Source organism: Maniola hyperantus, chromosome 25 (genome assembly GCF_902806685.2).
Source record: "Maniola hyperantus chromosome 25, iAphHyp1.2, whole genome shotgun sequence".
NCBI classification, from domain to species: Eukaryota; Metazoa; Arthropoda; class Insecta; order Lepidoptera; family Nymphalidae; genus Maniola; species Maniola hyperantus.
This window is the reverse complement of record NC_048560.1, coordinates 6,523,551-6,548,427: the sequence shown is the minus strand read 5'-3', so window position 1 is coordinate 6,548,427 and position 24,877 is coordinate 6,523,551. Positions and strand designations below refer to the sequence as shown.

Here is a 24,877-nt window from a genome sequence, read left to right as displayed (position 1 = left end):
CGGGATAAAAAGCCTATGTCCTTCCCCGGGATATAAGCTAACTCTGTACTAAATTTCGTCAAAATCGGTTAAACGGTTGGGCCGTGAAAGGCTAGCAGACAGACAGACACACTTTCGCATTTAATAAGGAGTATGGATATGGATTTACGCAAAACTTTTTTAATGGCATTATAAATTCTATATAAATCTCAATGTTACCCGTGTCTACTGTAAGGGATAATAGACTAAAGACTAAATTATTACTAATCTGCTATTTATAATCTGTATCGCCGGATGACATGAGACACCTTGCTCTACAAAAAAGCATTGTCTATGGTGCGTTAGCCAAGCGAAGCGAGTCGAGATCATGCACGAGATTTGTGTACTCTGTTGAAATAATACGTCATCTCATATTCTTTAGTGATTTCATATAAATTTGCAGTTATACGGAATATTAATCAATTACATAATAAAACAGTAAGTAAATTATTCCGCTATCGTGCAACGTTCGCCCTTGTGTTTCGGATGCGTTGTTTGGCCCCTGTGTAGTGCTATATAACGCATAATATACCTAACCTATCTGCGCTTCGGCTGAATCTTAAAAACCGTGGCCTTGTTATTAACTCAAGAGGAAGTTTTACGTGGAAATTACGCTAATGTAATTAAAAGAGCTGTGAAAACGTCATCAGTACAAAACGCCCGGCGAGCCAACGTTTGCCGCGCTCCCTGACCCTAGGCCTTCTTGTTTACTGATGCGTCCTTTGCAATATTGCAGGCGAAATGCCGGCAGCGCGTGGTGTGAAACGGACGGCGTCCAAGACTTCTGCTGTCACGGCATCATCGGCGCCTAAAAACAAGAAAAAACGCGGAGGTCGGTACCTGAAACGATATTTCATTTGTTTTCTTTGCATTTCTATGCGACGTCAATGACCTGTCAAACGATGATGGCGGGAAATAAAGTGCCTATTATTTGGATGTTATTGCCGCCTCCTAGCTTTACCCTCGCATGGGGGCACGTTATTTATGTCGCGGTCACCATTTCGAACACGCAACGAGGTTAATTGTTGCCGCGATTTTGATATATGCCGCTAATATTACGTAAGCGTGTTCCAAGTGGAATGTTTTGAGGTTACGCGAATTATCGCGGCAAAGTACGTGCATCTGGCATTCTATTTTCAAATAATATTAGCGCTGTTTGTAATGGCGACCTTGATTTCGAATGATATAATTTCATATCGCTTATAAGTACTTTTAATAATAATAAAACAAGCCTATACATTTTGATTAAAAAAGGCCATCTTTGTTTTGAGATAAATCATGGAAAATAACACTATTATTAGAACTAAACCTACAATGTCACTCACAGATAATAATCATTGAATGAATGCAGATTAGGAGTATAGGTATTACTTAGATACCTACCTATTTAAGTAGTTAGCAACAAGGTGTACAATGTACATAATATGGTATGTGATAATATTCATAGTAAGTGGATAGGTTTACATTACTGCCCATACATATAAATTTGTTGCTAATGTAAAGAAATAACTACTTACTCGTTTTCTACATATGTAGTTACTTATAGTATATTAGCTTGCAACCAAGCATTAATTTTGTTCATTAAAGCCTATAAATAAAACATGTTTTTGTTCTAGTTTTATTATTACCGTTTACAACAACATTATTTATCAATATCGCTTGGTCTGTTTTTATTTCGCTCTGTAAATTTTGATTTACATGATGTTTTAGTAAATGTTTCTGTTTTATTCAGCAGCGATCCAATTGGAGATACCGACTGCGCCCAAAAAGAGGGGTTCTGTGTTGACATGCGGACAGGGTGATGTGGGGCAACTGGGCCTCGGGGAAGATGTCATGGAGACCACCAAGTGAGCAATACACAAAGACACTATAAAAGATACACTCCGCTCTGAGTCCGTGAAAATACTTTCCTTTTTGCTTTCATTAGTTTTAATAGACTATATTATTCTTGAACTGGTTAACAGAACTTGACATAACCACATCCTTAGGCATATTCCATATGTAAACAACTCTGTTGGTCACATCCATACTAATATTATAAATGCGAAAGTGTGTGTCTGTCTGCTAGCTTTTCACGGCCCAACCGTTCAACCGATTTTGATGAAATTTGGTATAGAGTTAGCTAATATCCCGAGGAAGGACATATGCTACTCTTTATTCCAGAAAATTAAAGAGTTCCCATGTAATTTTAAAAACCTAAATCCACGCAGACGAAGTCGTGGGCATCATCTAGTATGGAATAAATTGCCTAAGGATAAAGTGTTAGAAGAATAGATAAAATTGTTTAGTTGGAAGAACAGATGTAATTGTTTACTTTCTCTCAGGTTTCGCTACGTGGCAGCACTGGGTAACAAGATAGTTGATGCGCACGCGGGGGGCATGCATACCATCGCACTGGATAGTGACGGAAAGGTACAGTTTTTATTTTAATTTATAGACTAGCACTTGGCTGCAATCAGTTTTACTTTACTGGCAAAATGTCAGCGCGTGATACACATGCTTGTGTTTGGTTTGCCAGTTACTAGAAAGGCTACGTACAACCCAATGACGTGCAAGTTGAAGATCACAAAATGAATATTAATTACTAGGAGGAGGCAAATTGCTTCATACACATAGATTTGTAAAAGGAAAAGACTCATCTGACTGACTGACTGATCGATCTATCAGCACACAGCGATCTATCAGCGCTCAAACTACTGGATGGATCGGGCGGAAATTTGGCATGCATATTAATTAATAGCTATTATGTTATGATGGAGGCATCCGCTAAGAAAGGATTTTTGAAAACTCAGAAGTGAAAGAGAGGTTTGAAATTTGTGTAGGCCACATAGAGTCGTGAACATGAGCTAGTCCTTATTAAAGAACTAGCTGATGCCCGCGACTTCATCCGCATAGATTTAGATTTTAAAATCATAAGCTAGTTTGATTCATAAGAGTAATATCAAATTCCCAGGTTTGGACTTTTGGCTGCAACGATGAAGGAGCTTTAGGCAGAATAACATCCACTGATAAGGACGAAGGCACACCAAAAGCTGTGGCGTTGCCGCAGCCAGCGGTGGCCATTGCAGCAGGAGACTCACACTCTGCTGCGTTGCTTAGCAATGGAGATGTGTACGCTTGGGGAGCATTTAGAGTGAGTTTCATTAAAAGCAAAATGATAAAAAATAACGCAAATATCTTTAGTAAGGTCACAACCCTATCCTGTGTCTGCCCATCTTCCTTTTCTTACACATTTTTTTTAGTAGCAAGCAACCAAATACTTAAAAAAAAAAAAAAATTTTTAAGTCAAAAGGGGAGGATATTAACTGGAATACCCCCTAAATTCTAAAAAATTTACACATTCACGGCTCACCCAAAATCTGATTATGGCTAGAAAGCCGACGGCAGATAGACATATTAGAAAAGTATTTGGTTGCTTCAAAAAAACCAGGCCCAAAAGGGCTAGAACCTAGAGCCGTAAAGCCAGTTAAAAAATCACTATGTAACACAGTAACACCTATTTCAATTTATTTATTAAGTCGGACAACAATTGATCCATTATGTGTTAGTAACAATAAATACTTAATAACTATGTTAATACTTAAACACTAAGGAGTTAGTAACAAAATACTTAATCACTATGTTAGTACTTAATAACTAAAAGGGATTTAGTCCTCTGCACGAGTTTCCCCAACAGAGGACTATCCATTTTGCCCGCTATCATGCGCAGGATCCCGTTGCTGCTTCCTCGGACTCTGGACAACAGTGATGCTGTTTTCTTGCGCCAGATGGCATCGAAGCCATCTGTCCGCGCCTCAGCAAACATAGCTGATGCACTACAGAACCGAGGTTGCCGCAACAAAATCCTGAACGCATTATTATATTGGACTCGCAGCGCATTGTAAGCCCTTTGCGTGTACTGAAACCACAAGCTTGCCGAGTATAAGGATGTACAGTATGCTTTGAACAGCGTGACTTTCACAGCATCTGTACATCGGGCAAACCTGCGGGCCACCATATTCGCTCGGACTGACAATGCCCTGCGTTCCCTTTCCATATCATCATCATCTCCAAGGGTCTCGGTTAGCAAGTGCCCAAGGTATTTGAATTTGTGAACTCTATTGAGAGCTACTCCATGGAGCTTTAAAGGTGGAACATACGTTGGACACTTGGTACCCGCCTTGAAGACCATGACTTCAGTCTTCTTGACATTGTATTTCAATCCATGTTCAGCAGCATACGACTCGCATACCGCAAGCATCCTGCGCAGAGCACTGATTGACGGAGCCAGCAGCACCATGTCGTCGGCATAGCTGAGGTTGTTGACGCAGACACCGTCTACGTAGCAGCCCACCGGCATACTGCTGAGTCCCTCAATCAGTTCGTTTACGTACAGGCTGAAAAGCAATGGTGAGCTCAGGCCACCCTGCCGAACGCCACATTCCAGCCTGTACGTATCCGAGAGCTCATTCGCCCACCTAACTCGGTTTTCCTGACCTAGGTACCAATATTTAAAAAGACAATTAACCTCCGGTGGCAACCCTGTCTTTTTTAACTTAGCCCACAGGTTATCATATGGCACCAGATCAAAAGCCCGCGACAGGTCCAGGAAACAAGCATATACGGGAGTGTGTCTATCAGTGTAGTACTTGACAGTATGCTTCAAACTCAGGATTGCAGTTTCAGTTGACAGTTCGGACCGAAATCCGAATTGAGCATCATGTAGCTTAACGTGCTTCTTCAAATATTGGTTAAGCACACTGTCGAGCACTTTCGCTATGGTAGTGGCTAGCGAAATCGGTCGGTAATTACATTTATCAGACACATCCCCCGTCCTACACTTTACAACAGGTACCACCACAGTTTTCATTAGGTCCGGAGGCAGGTACGAGTGGCTGAGACACAGATTGAATAACAATGCCAAGACCCGAGGGAGATGACATCCCGCATGCTTCAGGTGCTCGATACTGAGTCCATCGTGACCAGGGGACTTACCGCGCTTTGACTGAATGATAATTTGTCGTATATCTTTTGCCAGAATTATGACAGACATTTTAGTTCCGCTAGGCTCAGCATCGAACCCTTGACGCTGCGGCCCAAGAGGCGACTTCACAGCAAAGTGATTTGCAAACAAATTGGCGATCTCGCTCGGGTTAGAGACACCATCAACGCTTGCTGGAATGCCCGGCCTAGCATTAAGCTGATTTGTGCATTTCCAAAAATTCTTGAAATCAGCGTTTACATGGTGTGTCGCCAGCATATCCATCTTAATTTGTTCCTGGTGATTTTGGCACCACTTAAGTTTTCCTTTAAACATTTTTCTCGATTCAGCCATGTCATTAAAAATAGGACCGCTAACTGGCTTGCCATGGCAACACCAAACATGAAATTTTAGCTTGGCATTCAAGTAAGCGTCACGCACGTGCCTATTCCAACCCGCCAGTGGTTTTTTCCGGCTAGTGTTTTTTGACATACGGGTCTCACTAGCGGCCTGTTGCAGCACCTTTACAATGTCTTTGTACAAGTTATCAATTATATATTTATGATCAGCCTTATCACAAAAACAATCGGAGCATTCTAGTAACTCACTCGGAAAGTCCAAGCTTTTTAATTGCATGTTACACTTCTTATTATATGCATCTACTTGCTCTAGGGTTCTCTCGCCCCATAGCACTGTACTACGTTCAATAATATTTATTGGCAGTCTTTGTCGAATAACATCTAAATTACAACACACCACCAGAGGGTAGTGGTCCGACCAGTAAACGTCATATTTTACATAAATATTAGTGACACACTGCCACGCCGCACTACTTACAAGACAGTGGTCTAACCAACGCCTACACCCATGCGCCTCACTAATAAAAGTATAGGTATCTATACTCAACTTGTTTATGTCCGCACAAAACCAGTCTTGTTCATCCGCAAAGTCAAAAATCTCTTTATAAAAACGCTCACCTGCACGCCTAACATGCACACCACGAGAAAATTTTGTCTACGCATTTACTCGTCTTATTTGTATGAAAAAACACGAGATAATGCGTAGACAAAATTTTCTCGCGGGGCGCATGTTAGGTCTTCTGGATGCGCATTGAGGTCCCCAAGAATAAATACCGATTCAATGCCCGCCTCCTCTACGATAGCACTAATGGAGCTTAGGCAATCTGTGAGTTCTGGTACATTTTCACTACAATCGGTAGGCATATACACGCTGATAACCAAAATAGGGCGACCGCACGTTGTAATACGAATCGCCGCTATGCGAGGGTTTGCGCACTGAATTACTGACACACACTGAAACACAGACTTACGCCACAATAACGCGACACCACCATAGGGCCTTCCTTTGAGAACACCAGCACTCGTATCCACCGCAGAGGTTCCTGTACTTCCGAAATCCTCATGGATGCTCGCCAGATATGATAGGTCAAAGGGTAGCAACCACGTCTCCTGAAGAGCAATTATGTCAGCAAAGTTACATAACTGCTGTACACCTTCCACGGAGCGCTTTATACTTTTACAATTATATGTTACCATAGTTGCGTTATACATTACAATCAGGAATGCTTCTGTTCTGATTAATATTTTGCTCTCGAGTTTTGTAAGGCATAAAACGTCGACAAGTGTCCTATGCCGTGCCTATGTCCAAGTCGACCTATGCCGTGTACTTACTATTTACTCTATTGCTGTATTTCTACTACTACTAAATTCTAAATTCAAAATAAATTATTCTTATTCTTATTTATGTTTTTTTTTAAATAAATTAATAAATATTTCATGTTGGGCAGGATTCCCATGGCAGCATGGGTCTAGTGGTGAGAGGGCGGGAGGGCAAGGCGTGTAAAGAGCCCGTCAAAGTGGACATTGGAGAAACAGCAGTAGCATTGGCTTCAGGGGGAGACCATCTTGTCATGCTATCGGTAAGTTTCATGTTGGGCAGGATTCCCATAGCAGCATGGGCCTAATGGTGACTTGCTCTCACCGCAAGACAAGGCTGCAAAGAGAGACCACCGGGTTATGTTATTCGCAAGTTTCATGTTGGGCAGGATTCCCATAGCAGCATGGGCCTAATGGTGACTTGCTGTCACTGCAAGACAAGGCTGCAAAGAGAGACCACCGGGTTATGTTATTCGCAAGTTTCATGTTGGGCAGGACTCCCAGTATGGGTCTAGTGGCGGAGGGAGGGCAAGGCGTGCAAAGACCGACCACCTCATTATGTTATACTTATGTTATGTTGTTAAGTTTCATGCTGGGTTGGATTCCCAGCATGGGTTTAGTGGTGAAAGGGCGGGAATGGAAATGTCACCATCCATGTAACAGAACTGTTACCAATTTGAATTGTGATATAATTGGAGTTTTAAATAACAACTTTTTTATTTAATAATAGTACACACATACATACTATTTTATTAGCTACATTTTATTTTCAGGGTCCCAACCCTATTACTAAGTTTTCACTGTCTGTCAGCGGGCTGTATCTCGTGAACCGTAATTTACCATATTCAAAAATCGTCTTAAAGAACTATACTTATCGATGCCATAATAGTTAATTTATTCGATCATAGGTATAATATGTATGTCTATTATAATAATATATGTAGGTATGTAGGTATGTAGTTATATATATATATATATATATTTCTATTATGGATTTTGTATATATATTAATATTTATAATAGTTATGTATATGTATGATAGTTATGTATGTATTACTGAAATAGGTAATTATATTATATAATATTATACTACTTCATTTTTCTGTATTGCGTGTAAGTCCTATCCAACACATCTAGTTTCTCCTTTCACCAAAGGTTGCCTGGAAGAGATTGCTGTGAGCAATAAGGCCGCCTTTGCATACAATAATTTTGTTAGTTTAAGTTTCTGTAATAGTTATGTAATATTTTTTGTGTGCAATAAAGTATTTCTATCTATCTATCTATCTATCTATCTACCATGACAAAAAAAGTGTTACTTTCTGTATGATGATACGGAACCCTTTATGTGCGAGTTGGACTCGTACTTGACGTATGTGTCGTGTTGCAGGTATCGGGTTCAGTATACACGATGGGTTGCGGGGAGCAGGGGCAGCTGGGCAGGCTGTCGCAGAGATCCGCATCCAGGGACGCGAGGCAAGGGTTCAGTAAGTATTCACTTTTGAACTTTCTAACCATTTTCAATTAAAAAAAACCGGCCAAGTGCGAGTCAGGCTCGCGCACTGAGGGTTCCGTAATACAATCGTATTTTATCGACATTTTGCATGATAATTTTTTTTTTTTTTTTTTTATAACAAGCGTAGGTACACCAAATATTTACATTATTATTTTCTCGCCAAACTGGTGAGCCAGTTTGTTGGCGAGCTGGCGCTCCTTAAAAATAACTATAATCTACGTATTAAATTGTACTTATATATGTAAACTTATACTCAGATTAAGGATCAGAAATCAAAAACTATTATACCTAAAAATAAATAAAAATCAGTTTTAGAATGTATAAGTGAAGCCCTTTCATATGATACTCCACTTGATATAGTTAGATTTAGGTTTTTAAAAATCCCGTGGGAACTCTTCTATTTTCCGGGATAAAACGTAGCCTATGTCCTTCCCCGGGATGCAAGCTCTCTCTGTACCAAATTTCGTCAAAATCTGTTGAACGGTTGAGCCGTGAAAAGCTAGCAGACAGACAGATACACTTTCGCATTTATAATATTAGTATGGATATTTCAGGTGCTCTGCTAGTGCCGTCGAAGGTGACACTGAAGACTGGCGTGTCGCGTGTATGGGCTGGATATCATGCAACATTCGTGCTCGACGCGAACAAGGACAAGATGTTCGCGTGGGGGCTCAACAACTATGGCCAACTCGGTGAGTACTACTCAGTCCCACTTGTGGGCATAGTGGACCATAAAGTGTTTAACCTACACTTGAAAGGCAATTCAGAAATAATTTTTTAATACGTCATATCAAAAAATCACCCTCTTACTAATAACTTACGTGAACCGTAATAGGTAGAGAGTTGAAATTTACACAGAATGTGTATTTCTATTGCAACTATAACAACAAAGTATAATAAAAATTTAAAAATAGCTGCCATGAAAATTCTCTTGTTGTATGGAACTCTTGGAATCTGACTCGCACTTGACCGGTTTTTTTTGTATGCAGGTATAACGGGTGAGAAACGTAAAACAGCGTTATTTTCGCCCGCGGAATGCGACGCTTTCGCCGGCAACTCTTGGAACGCCGTCGCGGCCGGCCAGCACCACTCCTTAGCCGTCGACGAGGGCGGCAAGGCGCATGCTATTGGACGATGCGAATACGGACGGTTAGTAAAGCTAAGGGGGGGGGGGGGGGGGGGAGCGTTAAATGCTGTAATGATACTGCACTACCATTCCGCAATGTAATAATTTAAAATTTAAGAAAAACCAAGCGACTCCTTTCGGTACAAATCTATAAAAACGCTAATCCTCTCGAGAGAAATTGAAGAAAAACCACGCTAATCCTCTCGGGAGAAATTCAAGAAAAACCACGCGATTCTTCTCGAGAGAAATTTAATAAAAAGCACGCGATTCCTTTAGAGAGAAATTTAAGAAAAACCGTGCTATTCCTCTCGAGAGAAATTGAAGAAAAACCACGCGATTCCTTTCAGGATAAATCTAAGAGAAAAACCACGCTATTCCTCTCCAACGAAATTCAATAAAAACCACGCTATTCCTCTCGAAAGAAATTTAATGAAAACCACGCTATTTCTCTCGAAAAACATGTAAGAAAAACCACGCTTTAGTACGGTAAATCGCTCAGAACAATCCATACTTAATATTATAAATGCGAAAGTGTGTCTGTCTGTCTGCTAGCTTTTCACGGGCCAGCCAACCGTTAAACCGATTTTGATGAAATTTGGTACAGAGTCAGCTTACACTCCGGGGACGGACATAGGCTACTTTTTATCCCGGAAAATTAAAAAGTTCCCACTGGATTGAAAAAAAACCTGAATCCAGTCGCGTATCGTCTAGTCTATAAAGAAGACAAATTTAAAAAGTGTTTCATTTTTTCAGGTTAGGATTAGGAGACAAATCTGGAGACGCAGAAATCTTGGAGCCAATTCCAAAATTGCAAAACAAAAACTGCATCAGCATAGCGGCCGGGACTAGCAACTCCTTCGCCGTCACGAGTAGTGGTATATGAGTTAATGCATATTAAGTATATGAAATCTTTTTAGGATTCCGTACCTCAAAAGAAAACAAGGAACCCTTATAGGATCACTTCGTTGTCTGTCTGTCTGTCGTGTCTGTCAAGAAAACCTATAGGGTACTTTCTGTTGACCTAGAATCATGAAATTTAGGTAGGTCTTATAAAAAAAAATTTTTTTTTTTGACCAACAAAAGGATCATAGTGGGGTATCATATGAAAGGTCTTCACCTGTACATTCTAAAATAGATTTGTATTTATTTTTATGCATAATACTTAGCTTCTGATTTATTGTGCAAAATGTCGAAAAAAATACCCAAATACGGAACCCTCCGTGCATGAGTCTGACTCGCACTTGGTCGGTTTCTTTTTATTCTTCACTAGCTTATGCTCGCGACTTCGTCCGCGTGGACTACAAAATTTCACCCCCTTAGGAGTTGAATTTTCAAAAATCTTTTCTTAGCGGATGCCAACGTCATAATAGCTATCTGCATGCCAAATTTCAGCCGGATCCGTCCAGTAGTTTGAGCTGTGCGTTGATAGATCAGTCAGTCAGTCAGTCACCTTTTCCTTTTATATATTTAGAATAGTGAGCCGGCGGCGATGGGTTAATCATGAATGATGATGAACATTACTTTTTCTAGGTGAAGTATTATCATGGGGCATGGGCAGTGAAGGTCAGCTAGGCACGGGCAAGAGTCAAGACGCGGCCGAACCCACCAGCGCGGTGTGTGTCACCCACCAGGACCGGACCCCCCTCCACGTGTCCGCGGGGGGTCAGCACACAGTACTACTTGTTGTAAGTATAAAGAGTAAGAGAGATAGCTTGGCATACAACACCTCTCAGTGACTATCCATCACTACCTTCTTCTTTGTCGTATCACTCTTGGCAGAGCGGTCGTGGTCATCACGAAGCAACGTCTTTGAGGGCAGATGTTATATGCCTCACGAGCATTCGCCATTTCTCCCTGCTGGTCGACAGCCTGGTACACTCGTGCAAAGGACCGCCCACAGCAGACTTAATTTGGTCGGTCCATCGCATGGGTGACCTTCCTCGTCCTCTGGTGCCCTCCACCTTGCCCTGCACGACAAGACGCTCAATGGAGTCACTCTCACGACCTCATCACTACCTATAATATATGTATATGCAAAAGTTTGTTTTCTATATATATAAAAGGAAAAGGTGACTGACTGACTGATTGACTGATCTATCAGCGCACAGCTCAAACTACTGGCTGATATTTGCATACGCAGATAGCTGTTATGACGTAGGCATTCGCTAAGAAAGGATTTTTGAAAATTCAACCCCTAAGAGGGTTAAATAGGGGTTTGAAATTTGTGTAGTTCCCGCGGACGAAGTCGCGAGCATAAACTAGTTTTTAAAAAGAATATTAGCCAAGTCAATTGCTGACTGATATTCCCCCTTCCCCTCCAATTAAGCGTAAAGCTTGTGCTAGGAGTAGGTACGGCAATAGTGCAACGGGTGGGGTTTGAACCGGCAACCTTTCGGTTTTCAGTCCGCTCCTTTAACCGTTGAGCTATCGAGGCTCCGACGTTTGTTTGTTGGTTCGTTGGTTTGTCCTTCAATCACATCGTAACGGAGCAACGGATTGACGTGATTTCTTGCATGAGTATAGTAAAAGACCTGGAGAGTGACATAGGCTACTTTAAGCCCGGAAAATCAAGAAGATCCCACGGGATTTTTAAAAACCTAAATCCACGCGGACGAAGTCGCGAGCACCAGCTAGTCTATATATATTAAAGGAAAAGCTGACTGACTGACTGACTGACTGACTGGCTGACTGACTGACTGACTGAATCTATCAACGCACAACTCAAACTACTGTAGGGAGCGATCTGAAATTTGGCATGCAGATAGCTATTATGACGTGGGCCTCCGTTAAGAAAGGATTTTTGAAAATTCAACCCCTAAGGGGGGTGAAATAGGGGTTTGAAATTTGTGTGGTCCACGCGGATGAAGAGTCGCGAGCATAAGCTAGTCATAAATAATTTTATATCATTTTCAGGAGGACTCGAACCCCCCACAAGACGCGTCACCGACACCAGAGAAAGAAACGCAAGAGGAGAAAGCAGAGCCCGTGGAAGAGGTGAAAAAGAGACCCACCAAGAGACAGAAGAAGCAGGAGCAAGACGAGGAGATATCTTCCACCTCCAGCGCGCAACCCGCTGAAGTTGAGGTAACACTTTGACTATATATCTGTATATTTTTTTTTTAAATTTTTAATTCAGATACAAGTTAACCCTTGACTGCAATCTCACCTGGAGGTAAGTGATGATGCAGTCTAAGATGATAGCGGGCTAACCTGGAAGGGGTATGGCAGTTTTTATTAAACCCATACCCCTTTGGTTTCTACACGGCATCGTAGCGGAACGCTAAATCGCTTGGCGGCACGGCTTTGCCGGTAGGGTGGTAACTAGCCACGGCCGAAGCCTCCCACCAGACAAAATATTGTGAATATATATTTCTATATACTTTAGTTTTCCTTAGTTTACTTTGAAGGTAAATAAGTAGAATACGCGGCAGAAAGTTATGTACATCTGCCATTTTTTTTTAGGGTTCCGTACCTCAAAAGGAAAAACGGAACCCTTATAGGGTCACTTTGTTGACTGTCTGTCCGTCCGTCTGTCTGTCAAGAGACCTACAGGGTACTTCCCGTTGTTCTAGAATCATGAAATTTGGTAGGTAGGTGGGTCTTATAGCTGGTATTAGGGGAAAAATTTGAAAACCGTGAATTTGTGGTTACATCACACAAAAAAAATTAAATTGTGGTCATAAACTACTAATTAGTATTTTCAATTTTCTTAGTAAGATAACTATATCAAGTGGGGTATCATATGAAAGGTCTTCACTTGTAGGTACATTCTAAAACATATTTATTTATTTTTATGCATCATAGTTTTTGAATTATCGTGCAAAATGTCGAAAAAATAAGACTGCAGTAGGTAACCCTCATTGCGCGAGCCTGACTCGCACTTGGCCGGTTTTTAATCATAAAAGAATATTAGCCATGTTAAATGACTAATATTCCCCTTTCCTCTCCAACTAAGCGTCAAGCTTGTGCTAGGAGTAGTTACGACAATAGTGCAACGGGCGGGGTTTGAACCGTCGACCTTTCGGTTTTCAGTCCACTCCTTTACCTGTTGAGCTATTGAGGCTCTATATATATCGTCGGTCCACCGTGCTGGAGGGCGTCCCACACTACGCTTGCTTAAACGCGGTCTCCACTCAAGGAGTTTCCGGCTTTAACTAGGCTTATACCGCTTATTAATGCTTGCTTTATTTACATTTATTTTCTCGCCGAAAAACAGGTGAAACTTGTAAAAAAAAGGAAGACCGTCAAATCCAAGTCCGAGGCGTCAGTTTCGTCGAGCGAGAAAAAGAGACGCAAGCGTTAGGTTACACATATTAAAGCCTTACAGTTGTTGCAATTCACGAAGGCGAGTGAACTTTACTTGTGGTTACGTCGTATACACGCACATTGCGTAAGTGTGCGTGCGTGTTGGACCAATCAGTCGCGAGCAAGCGCTCGCTTACGCACACATTTAGTGTACCTTACATATACCGATACGACTTACACACAAGCATGAGGCACTCGCCTTCGTGAAATACAACAACTATACCAGAAAAATAAAAAACCTCGCCATGTTGCGGAAAACCAATGGAACTAATTTTTTTTAAGATACAAGCTGAACCGCCCCGGCTTCGCTCGGGTGGAGTTTAGAAAATTGAGGGGGAGGTTGAATTAAATTTTTCTCTCCGTAAGAACCATACTCGTACTTCAAGGAATATTATAAAAAAAGAATTAGCGAAATCGGTTCAGCTGTTCTCGAGATTTGCGATGAGCAACACATTTAGTGATTCATTTTTATATTATAGATAAGTTCCGCAAAATGCTACTGGGCTGGAACCATGTCTCATTAACATCGAAATGACGTCATTTTGTCGTCAGCCGAAATAAAAATATACCATCAGCTCGAAACTTCAGTCTAGTGCTGACGTCACTAAAATGGCGGCCACGCGCATTAGCCATTTGCGGGACTTGTAGCTGTATTATGGCATAGATAAATTCAAACGTTGCGCCTTCAGAGCAGGTTTTTTATTGTTCTGGTCAAGCTATACTTGCATTCATGTATGATTAGTGCTTAGTGTGAGATTTTACACCTCACCAAACGTTTATAGAATTAGAGCGCGATAGTGTTCAAGTAAAATGGACCCTAAAGGCGGAAACAAATTATCGGACGCGGCTGATCGCTAGGTGCGATATTAAAATATACACTGAACTGTACAAAAGTCAAAAGTCAAATGATTTATTCAAAATAGGTAATTAATAACTCTTTTTGATGGTCAGATGTTGGATTTCCAAGATATAGTGGTGATAATTATTACGCAAACTTAAAACTAAAGCTACGAGGGTTCCAAACGCGCCCAGGTGTGAGAAGAGCCCACAACAAACTCAGCCGGGTATTCTTTTTATTATCACCACTTTACAAAATTATTGAAACTTATTAGAACTATCACAAAGTTGTTAAGCAACTCATTCCCAAGCTTGCTTATCATTTAAATAATCCTTTACATTGTAATAGGATTTTTCAATTAGTTTACGTTTTATGAAAACTTTGAACTTGTTGAGAGACATCTCCAATATGTCTTCTGGAAGCTTATTATGAAATCTTATAGATTTTCCAATAAATGACACTACAAACTATCGGACGTAAGTAGCGGACGTAACCTTGGGCTGTCCTTCCGCGTCTGTCCTCGAAAGTGCGATAGAATGCTGGTCCGCTGAATGTTTTTGTTAGTACAATCGCCCGCGTCCGGACGAACGGATGTGCTCACCTTGCTAACGCGGCTTACGAACACGTCCGATAGTTATTGTTTACTGGCACCGATTCTAAGCACAACCTAATTTTAGAGTATTCCCACCCTCTTCTTACTATTGTAATATGAAAAGGACAGAAGCAGTTTGACATTTCTAAATTTAATTTTTAGATGGTAAAACCCGTGATTTTAGCACGCACTTGCGAACCTACTGTTTAAATTTGTATTGTGCACTAAAATTTAGAGTCTTTAAATGTGAAAGTCATGTTCCGTTCCTTTTTAGCATTAGTGAAAAGAAAAGGATGCAGATACTCTAAATTTAGTTTAGAGAGAGACTAGAGAATCAGGGCCACTGTCTTGTTTTAATTTTTTTTTTTTTTTTTTAGAAAGAATATTAGCCATGTTAAATGACTAATTATCCCCTTTCCCCTCCAACTAAGCGTAAAGCTTGTGCTAGGAGTAGGTACGACAATAGTGCAACGGGCGGGGTTTGAACCGTCGACCTTTCGGTTTTCAGTCCACTCCTTTACCTGTTGAGCTATTGAGGCGCTTGAATAGCTCGTCCGATAGTTTGTTTACTGTCTTGTTTTAAATCTAAGTTTATCTAGACTTCTGCAGCCAGCGCTTCAAGCGGAAACGTTGTGACATTAAAATCGCTGTTATTGAATTTATGACTTTGGTCCATTTTACTCTGATATTATTATGTTTCGATCTCGAATTCTATCAACGTTGGGTGACATATTAATCTCATACTAAGTATAGTACGCGACAGGTCGAAATGGCAATCGGGGAGAAAACGCCCCGCTCACCCGCACAGCTCCCGCGCTAACCCGGTGCGGGATACGTGCGGGTATGTGTCCCCCGACTCAACCTGTCGATTGCCATCTCAACCTGTCGTGGATTATACATACGGGTGAAGGTTTAAGATCGTATCGCAACAAGTCAGAAATGGACGCCCCGCATACCCGCACAGCGTTCCGCGCCCGTACGGTGCGGAATAGCGAGAGGGGTGTGCGGGGCGTCCCCCCTCCACGACTCGCCTCATACCCCGATTGCGATGTCGACCAGTCCCGAACTACATAATATATATAATATTATAAATGCGAAAGTGTGTCCTATCTCTCTGCTTTACGGCCGATTTAGCCGATTTTGATGAAATTTTGGTACAGTACGCGGCAGAAAGTAATAAACATCGGGCATTAGAATTTCGGCTTTATAGAGCGTTGTCTCTGTCACTCATACCTATATGACGTTTTGTTGGTCTCAACTACAGAGACAGTGCTCTACAAATCTCCTTCTAAAGGTCGATGTACATTACTTTCATTACCTTGTATATTACCTTTAGAAGGAAATAGCAGATTTGTAGAGCGTTGTACCGTAAAACATATAGGTATGAGTGACAGAGACAACGCTTTCTGTAGGAGATAGAGCTGTCCTGAAGATTGGACATAGCATAGGCTACCCTTTGTCCCAAAAAATCAAAGAGTTCCCACAGGATTTTAGGTCACTTTCGCATTTATAATATTAGCATGGATTTATCATCTTGCACCATTCCGGACTAAGGCTGAGATCTATAGAGCGCACTTTGACTTTGCTCAGACTTAAGATTGAGTTAAAACGAGACAGATTTATGTGACAGATATAGCTCTGTCTCGTTTTAACTCCGATTTAAGTCTAAGCAAAGTCAGAGCGCGCTCTATAGATTTCACCCTTAGACCTTTAAAAGTAGAAGTAAAAAGTTTAAAAATAAAGTAGTAACATCATTTTTAACTGACTTCCAAAAAGGAGGTCCTCAATTTGGCCCGTTTTTAGGGTTCCGTACCTCAAAAGGAAAAACGGAACCCTTATAGGATCACTTTGTTGTCTGTCTGTCTGTCTGTCAAGAAACCTACAGGGTACTTCCCGTTGACCTAGAATCATGAAATTTGGCAGGTAGGTAGATATTATAGCTGACATTTGGGGAAAAATCTGAAAACCGTGAATTTAGGGTGGTAAAAAAATTGTGGTCATGAACTAATAATTAGTATTTTCAACTTTCGAAATGAGTGACTCGCACTTGGCCGGTTTTTTTAGTTTTTTTATGTATGTACATCGATTTTTTCGAGGTTTCTGGACCGATTTTGGATTTTTTTAAAGTAATATTAAAGCATAATATAATGTTGCTAATTCGTAGTCTACCATACATATATACTACTAGCGACCCGCCCCGGCTTCGCACGGGTAGCTTATTACAATTTTCGCAAGGATTTCTAATTGTTTTTAATTTACATATAATAGCCTATGTCACTCAGAAATATTTTCAAAATCGGTTCAGTAGTTCAGTTCCAGAGATTACTGCCTACAAATAAACTTAAAAACTTTACCTCTTTATACTACAATTTTGGTACATTAAAAATAAAAATAAATAAATAATATTAGTATAGACAGATGGCATTACTGTCTGCTTAATTTAGAGATTGCGTAAAACCGAATCAGCAACAATGTTTTGCTTTAAACTTTTAAAAAGTCAAAGTCAAATATTTTATTCAAAATAGGTAATAAATTACACTTTTTGATGGTCGGTTGTTGGATTTGTAAGATGATATAGTGGTGATAATTTTTACACGAACTTAAAACTAAAGCTACGAGGGTTCCAAACGCGCCCTGGCGCGCCAAAATATTTGTGTAGTTGGGGGAGAGGTATTTTATACTAAACTACAGTTTTCCTTAGTTTACTGTAAATAAGTAGTTTCTCGCTGAAATGCGTAAGCGACGCACTATCTTTAGTTCTATCTATATCTATCTATCTGTATCTATCAAGCGTTTCTCCGAGAAGGTTTCTGAGATTTGTTTATCTTTTCCGTGAACTAAGGAAAAACGGAAAATGGTATGTTTGTGACGTCTGTAGATTAATGGTGTTTGGTTTAGAATATAATTGCACTGTGTATGAAAAGACTGTAGTTAGAACTAATTCAGGGACACTGGAGTCGATTCCGATTATCTCTCTTAAACTGAATTTAGAGTATGTGCATCTTTTTCTTTTTAATATTGCTAAAAAGGACAGAACATGAATTTTACATTTAAAGACTCAAAAATTTAGTGCACGCTACGAATCTAAACCATAGGCTCGCGACTGGCAGCTAAAGTCACGAAGTTTGACGGCTCTAAATTAAATTTAAAACTGTCAAACTGTGTCTGTCCTTTTCATGTTACATTAGCAAGAAGAGGATGCGAATACTCTAAATTTTAGGTGTGCTCAGAATCAGTACCAATGAGTTTGTATAAATAGAATATTCATTATTGATTTTTTTTTTCAGAAGGTGAATGGAAATGAGAAAAAAGCAGCGGAAACGCCAATGGACGTTGACGAAACAGGTAGCGTGTTAATTTGACTTTTTTTTAAATTCCTCATCATCACCATTATCAATCCATTGCTGGCTCAGTACTCAGCACGGCGGGGTGATTACGTTAAACGTTGCAGTAGCGACAGCAACGCGACATCAGTAGCAATACGACAGTTCATTTGCTGTCTCTCTTCTTATTTTGATTTGTGGTTATTGCTGTCTCTCTCTAGGCGCTGTTACGTGTGACGTTTGACAGCAATGATCGCGAGATTTACGTCTGTCGCAAGCCTGTCGCGACACGCACAACAGACGGAAACGTTTAAGTGCGGAAACCAGCCCAGAATGAAGAAGAAGCCTGTCGCGAGATACGTAATCACCCCGCCGTAGTCTCCTAATGCAATAGTGTTATTGTTTGTTGCTTTGTTCTTCAATCACGTCGCAATGGATCGACGTGATTTTATGCATGCAGTTAAAGACCTGTAGAGTGAAATATCAAGTATAAAAACACAATTTTTTTTCTTCAGATAAACCACAAGAAAGCACACAAGACAAACAGACAGACGACACAAAAGACACAGAACAGGCAGAGTCTGTGAAAGAATCACCCGAAACCATGGACACTTCGAGTCAAGACACCGAAGACTCCAAAGACTCCAAGGACGAAAACGTAACAGAAGTGAAACCCGACGTCCCGAAGGAAAGTGTAAAGGAAAGTGAAATGGAAAGTGAAAGTGAAGTGAAAGCGTTGACAGAAGTGAACGGAACCCCAGAGTCGGTTGAAAGTAAAACTGTAGAGACTTTACCCGTAGCACCCATGTCTACAGCGTGATGGTAGATCAATGTTTTTGTTTAAGGTTAATTTTACACGGTTTAGCTATCGTACAGTAGGGATATGGTTGTTTATGTGACCGTGTGGTCTAGTTGACAGCGCATATTATAGTTGAGCCATTATGAACGTGCAAACTGGGTCATAAATCATTACGATTGGTTGTGAGAATGGTGCAGAAGTCGTTATCGATAAAGGGATGCCGTTCGGACGTAGGTAGCTAACATCTCCCTCGCTCTTTATAACCTGTTAGCGACCATTGACACTGACACAACACCCGAGCATCAGTAGGTCGATTTCGTAAAACCAGCATTAATCATTATTACAATCTCAATTGGCTGAATTTATGCGATTCTTGTTGCAACAATGCATTGTAGCCAATAGTGAGCGAGTGTCAACCAATCAGAGGTGATTGCGATCGTGACATTGTAGCTATCATTCTGCCGCAATCCGGCAGCAGGTCGCAGTTCCATAAGGCCTGCAAATGCGAGTGAGAGGTCTGATAAAAATGATTTATGACTCAGTTCGCATGTTCGTACTGGCTCAACTATAGTCGACTAACTTCCAAGATTTCATCTGTTTGGATTTAGGTTCTTAAGGATTCTCAAAATTTCGCAATTTATGATATTATTAAAAAATATCTAAAAATCAAAATCCACGAGTTCACGGACATCAGCTATTTTTAAATAAGGCCTTTATATTTCGGAACTGTATGATAGCTAAACGGTGGTTTTATTTTTAAATTTTAGTTAGCACTTTGGCCGTGGTAGCATGTTGGGAATTTTTATTAAAATACATGTCACACTTCAAAATTTATTGAAAAATTATATACTTAATATATTTTTTACTAGTTTTTATCGACTTAATTTTTTAAAAGGAGAAAATAAGTGAACTATTAAAAATTCATGCTAATATTTTTTTTGTATTAATAAATGTCTGTGATTTTTTGCTCATATTAAAAATTCGTTTTTTTACCTGTGATTTTTTATTAAATTAAAAAAAGCTTTTTTGTTTATATAAAAAAACCTAAATCAACTAGTTTTAGTTAACATAAATAATTATTTTAACGAAATGTTAATTTTTCATAAATAATATTAGGTCCTTACATAAGAAATAATTGACGTTTCGTATGGAAAAATAAAACTATTTTTTTTATAAAATAATATATACATATAACAGTGTGTTTTATGCAACGGGAACAGTGTGTGGAAATCCAAAACTGGGAGATGCAGGGAGACTGTCTTAGGAAACTTTAGCTCTTTTTTTGTGAAAACAATTTTGGCAATGAGAAATCAATAAAATTGACTAATTTTTTTTTAATGCAGATCGACTAATTTCATGTAAGAATCATTTCATTGTGTCTAACTTGGTCAAATATAAGTAAATCAAAAAAAAATCGTTTTTATAACTATTTGGAAAGGAGCAAAGAATATTACTAAAAGTTAAACTTAAGTCATTACCAATTTCAAAAACTATTATTAAGTACAGTGCGACAAGGCTACCTTGGCGTGTGGCGAATTATGGAACTAGCGTTGCCCTTGTTTGCCGTTGCCTTTGTTCTTGTTTGAATATTCTAAGCTTTTCTTCTCCAACAGCGTCCCCCTGTCAATGTCATTCAAGTGCCAAGAGAGCCTTGTCACACTGTACAATAGAACGTAAATTTGACAGCTGTCAAAAATGGAGTCGAAATTTTAGTTTTTTTTAGTTTCGACAACAATTTACCACGGCCTCTAGGCGTAGTCACGTGATTTATATATTTATGGTAATTTATATAGTATCTAATGTACTTGTCAACTGCGATTTGACATTCTCCCTGGGCAAAGTGGATAACTGGATACTAAATGGTTATTTATTATACCAATCCACGTATACTAGTATATATTGCGAAAGTGTGTCTGTCTGTTAAACTTTTCACGGTCCATCCGTTTGACCGATTTTGACGAAATTTTGTACAGGGATAGCTTGCATCCCGGATAGGATACTTTTTATCTCGGGGAAAATTAGATAAACTCCACGGTATTTTAAAAAATCTTAATCGATGCAGAAAAAAAGCAGAAGCGATCTTAAAGAAAGCTAATTTAATATATTATATCTATACTTTTTACCACATCCAACATCCATGAAAATAGTACTAGTTTTTTTTTTGTAGAAAATATTACCATAAAACTTAAAGCCAGCCTTATTTTTATACTGTACAAATTATGCCCGAGTGAAATAATATTACATAATATAATATTATCAGTAGTATTAATTATCAAATGTTATGTTATTTCTAACATTAGTCAGACCATAGAAACAGTCTGTGAACCAGGCAATATCCACATTGCCTAGGTCTTTTTTTAAATAATATTTGTTGTTTTAGATCATAAAATAATTTTGTATGACAATTATCATTGACATTTCAATATTTTATGTCTATAAGTACATGTAAAAATACTTTTCCTGACTGACTGACTGATCTATCAACACGCAGCCTAAACCACTGGGATGTGCAACTTGAAATTCTTCTATGACGTAGACACTCACTAAGCAAGTATTATTGGCAATTCCACCCCTAAGGGGGTTAAATAAGAAATGAAAGTTTGTATGATGCTCCGTGTTACATACAGGGTGAAATTAAAATGCTAGCGAAAACTTAGCGCTATTATTATACTACCTACACACAATCCAATACCAATAACCATTTGCCTTATAGTTGTAGTTTTAGTGATTTAGTATTTTCCAAATCCGCAATGTATGGCGTGCATAACTCGGGGTCAATGCCCACGGCCTGTCAGCGCAACGTTCGTTGACCTCTAGCGTCATTCAGGTGTTTTATTTGCAATACATTGCGAACTTTTAAAAACTACAGGATTTATTCTAAAAAACCGGCCAAGTGCGAGTCAGGCTCGCGCAATGAGGGTTCCGTACTACAGTCGTATTTTTTCGACATTTTGCACGATAATTCAAAAACTATGATGCATAAAAATAAATAAAAATCTGTTTTAGAATGTACAGGGGAAGACCTTTCATATGATACCCGACTTGGTATAGGTGGTAATCTTACTTTATAAGTTGAAAATACTAATTATTTGTTAAAAAAAAAATTTTTCGTGATGTGACCACAACTTCACGGTTTTCAGTTTTTTTCCCCTATTGTCTGCTATAAGACCTACTTGCCAAATTTCATGATTCTAGGTCAACGGGAAGTACCCTGTAGGTTTCTTGACAGACAGACACAACAAAGTGATCTTATAGGGGTTCCGTTTGTCCTTTTGAGGTACGGAACCCTAAAAAATCATTTTTTTGTGGTATCTTATCAGTAATCATCACCTGTCTTCGTTTATGCCAGCGTTCTTATTACACCCTGTATGAAAGGCTTTTTTTCACTTGGTTTTTTAAATGCATGTCTGTAAAATTGTCCATCTCAAGATATAGAGCTCATTGTATTTGATTTGAATGATTTTGTTGTGTAAAAATTAAGACTGCTCTTGGTTATAAATAAATAATTATATTATTTGTAGAAATATTCGAGTATTGTTTAATTATTTTTATTATGATAATGATATTTATAATTTCAATTAAAATTTGAGGCTTTGTTTTATAAAGGTTTTCTTTTTTAAATGGAAAATTTTCACTACAGAGCCCGGGTCTCCTCTGAGAAGAGAAGAGTTTGACCATAATAATAATTATTAAAATGTATTGTATGAAAATTATTTGCAACAAAACAAAAGTACCTATGTAGAAAAGCTAGTTATTTAGAAATTAGATTCTCTTGTACACAATCTCTAAACTAAAACTAAAATGGCACGTCTAAATCTATTGCTATCCCTGTCATAATATGGCTTACGGAAAAGGATAGTACTAGATTTAGACCTGTTAATTTAGTTTAGTTTAGAGATTGTGTACAAAGGAACCAGCTCCATTTTCTATTTTAAAATCATGCCTCTACAAGACAAGTCTAAAAGAATACGCACATTTTGTTTTAAGTTGTTACAAATCGCATGTTGTAAAGGGTGGCCGCACAACCGACCGCACAGTGTGCGCTCGCCCTAAATCAAGTGACTACGTCATGTAATATAGCCGATTACTGCGGTAATCAAGTAGGCTAGGAGCTGTCGGGCTGTTTCCTCGAAGCGTTTATACAGGACCTAATCTATCCATTTTTAGAATAAACTAGCTGACCCGGCGAACTTCGTACCGCCTTACAGTCGATTATTTAATGGAAAAGTGTTGTTTTTAGACTTTTGCCTTCCCGGAACCCCTCCACTAACACTTAAACTTTATGGTATGGTATTGTAAGTACTATCACGATTCTTTTGTATGGGAATATAGAAAAGTGTTGTTTTTAGACTTTTCTAGGTAATTTTTTATTTTTTTATCTCCGTAAGAACCATCCTCGTACTTCAAGGAATATTGTAAAAAAAGAATTAGTGAAATCGATTCAGCTGTTCTCGAGATTTGCGCTAAGCAAGACATTCAGCGATTCATTTTTATATGTAGAAATGTGTAGTCCAAGTCTAAAATCAAAGTGTGAGTCGGACTCGCACACGGTGGGTTCCTTACCATCGTACAAGAATGTTATTCTTTTTGATCCCACCGTTCACACGTACGTCGTGCAATTTAATGACCAGACAGCGCCATCTATGTTGTGTTTTAGTAAATATTTGTTCAAGAACACTTTTTTTTTGTGATGTATCCACAAATTCACGGTTTTCGGATGTTTTTTCCTTTAATTGTGCTATAAGACCTACCTACCTGCCAAACATCTAGCTCAATTGGAAGTACCCTATAGGTTTCATGACAGACACAACAGACAGACAGACGAAGTGATCCTATAAGGGTTCCTTTTTGCTTTGAGGTACGGAACTCTAAAAAGTCGAAAAAGTTTAACTGAAGACAAAATTGACTTTTTGATAATTTTTGCATGTTAAATCTATCCCTTTCAAAATAAACACGCCTATTAACACTTCCTGTTTAAATTTTTTTTGTTATTTTTTTTCTAGCTACAATCTGTAATAGCTATCATAAAAATAGGTTTTTTTTGTACCCAGAGAGCCTAACATGCGCCGCACGAGAAATCTTTGTCTACGCATTTTCTCGTGTTCATTCATAGAGATAAGACGAGTAAATGCGTAGACAAAATTTTCTCGTGGGGCGCATGTTAGGCGTGCAGTGCAGTTCGTTTTTTTTTTTAAATTGACTGTATAAACACATTAAATAAATAGTTCGCCAGCTCACAGTCTAAAGAATTTATTTAGTATAGAAAGATGCTAGCTTGTATTGATTATACATAATTATAAATAAATGAAAGGTTAATTCTAAATAATAATAATTATTGATTAATTAATTAATGTGTAGTATTTAAAGTTAAGATAGTTGATAAGATGGATTCCCCGGTATGTAAGTTTGTTGTAACATTTTTCTTTATTTTATATAGGTTTGTCTTGCTCTTTCTAAGTACAAATTGTACGTTCAAAATATCGGGAAATTCTTTGTTACAAAAATTAAAATGAACTATGTATTTGTGTTTTCCTAATAAAAGTGTAGTGTATATTTGTCTTTTATTTTCCCAAAGTTAAAGAAATTACGACAGATAACTATAGTACTTGACAGATCGAGATGGCAATGGGGGTGGGGACTCCCGGCGCTGACCCGGTTTTTGCATTACGTCATTGATTTAAACGTATGGAACAGTTACACATTCTTGAACAGCGTGATGGACTGTGT

The 24,877-nt window shown here is 39.0% G+C and overlaps 1 protein-coding gene across 4 annotated transcripts; it reads left to right on the top strand.

The window, feature by feature from the left end:
* The first annotated feature begins 320 nt into the window (after positions 1-320).
* Positions 321-24,701, top strand: Rcc1 (Regulator of chromosome condensation 1). Of its 4 annotated transcripts, none has more exons than XR_011238182.1 (15): positions 321-456; positions 755-850; positions 1,751-1,865; positions 2,343-2,430; positions 2,972-3,151; positions 6,786-6,917; positions 8,042-8,138; positions 8,722-8,859; positions 9,157-9,316; positions 10,047-10,168; positions 10,824-10,978; positions 12,207-12,377; positions 13,510-13,596; positions 18,316-18,373; positions 18,867-18,947. XR_011238182.1 is itself a non-coding variant. In XM_069507173.1 (15 exons), exons 2-14 carry the CDS (start codon positions 760-762, stop codon positions 18,330-18,332), a joined length of 1,548 nt encoding a protein of 515 aa, XP_069363274.1. In that variant the 5' UTR covers positions 321-456; positions 755-759; the 3' UTR covers positions 18,333-18,373; positions 18,867-19,004. The 4 variants fall into 4 exon arrangements, 3 of the variants coding, with proteins under 3 accessions (XP_069363274.1, XP_034837674.1, XP_034837672.1); XM_069507173.1 differs by having other exon boundaries at positions 13,510-13,591; positions 18,867-19,004; XM_034981783.2 differs by lacking the exon at positions 13,510-13,596 and having other exon boundaries at positions 1,754-1,865; positions 18,867-24,701.
* The last annotated feature ends 176 nt before the right edge of the window (positions 24,702-24,877 follow it).

Bases quoted from the DNA above. Each gene is read 5' to 3' on its own strand.
- Rcc1 (XM_034981781.2), top strand. From the start codon at position 760: ATGCCGGCAGCGCGTGGTGTGAAACGGACGGCGTCCAAGACTTCTGCT. The intron at 2,431-2,971 runs GTACAGTTTTTA...TCAAATTCCCAG, and splicing joins CACTGGATAGTGACGGAAAG to GTTTGGACTTTTGGCTGCAA. The intron at 6,918-8,041 runs GTAAGTTTCATG...GTCGTGTTGCAG, and splicing joins ACCATCTTGTCATGCTATCG to GTATCGGGTTCAGTATACAC.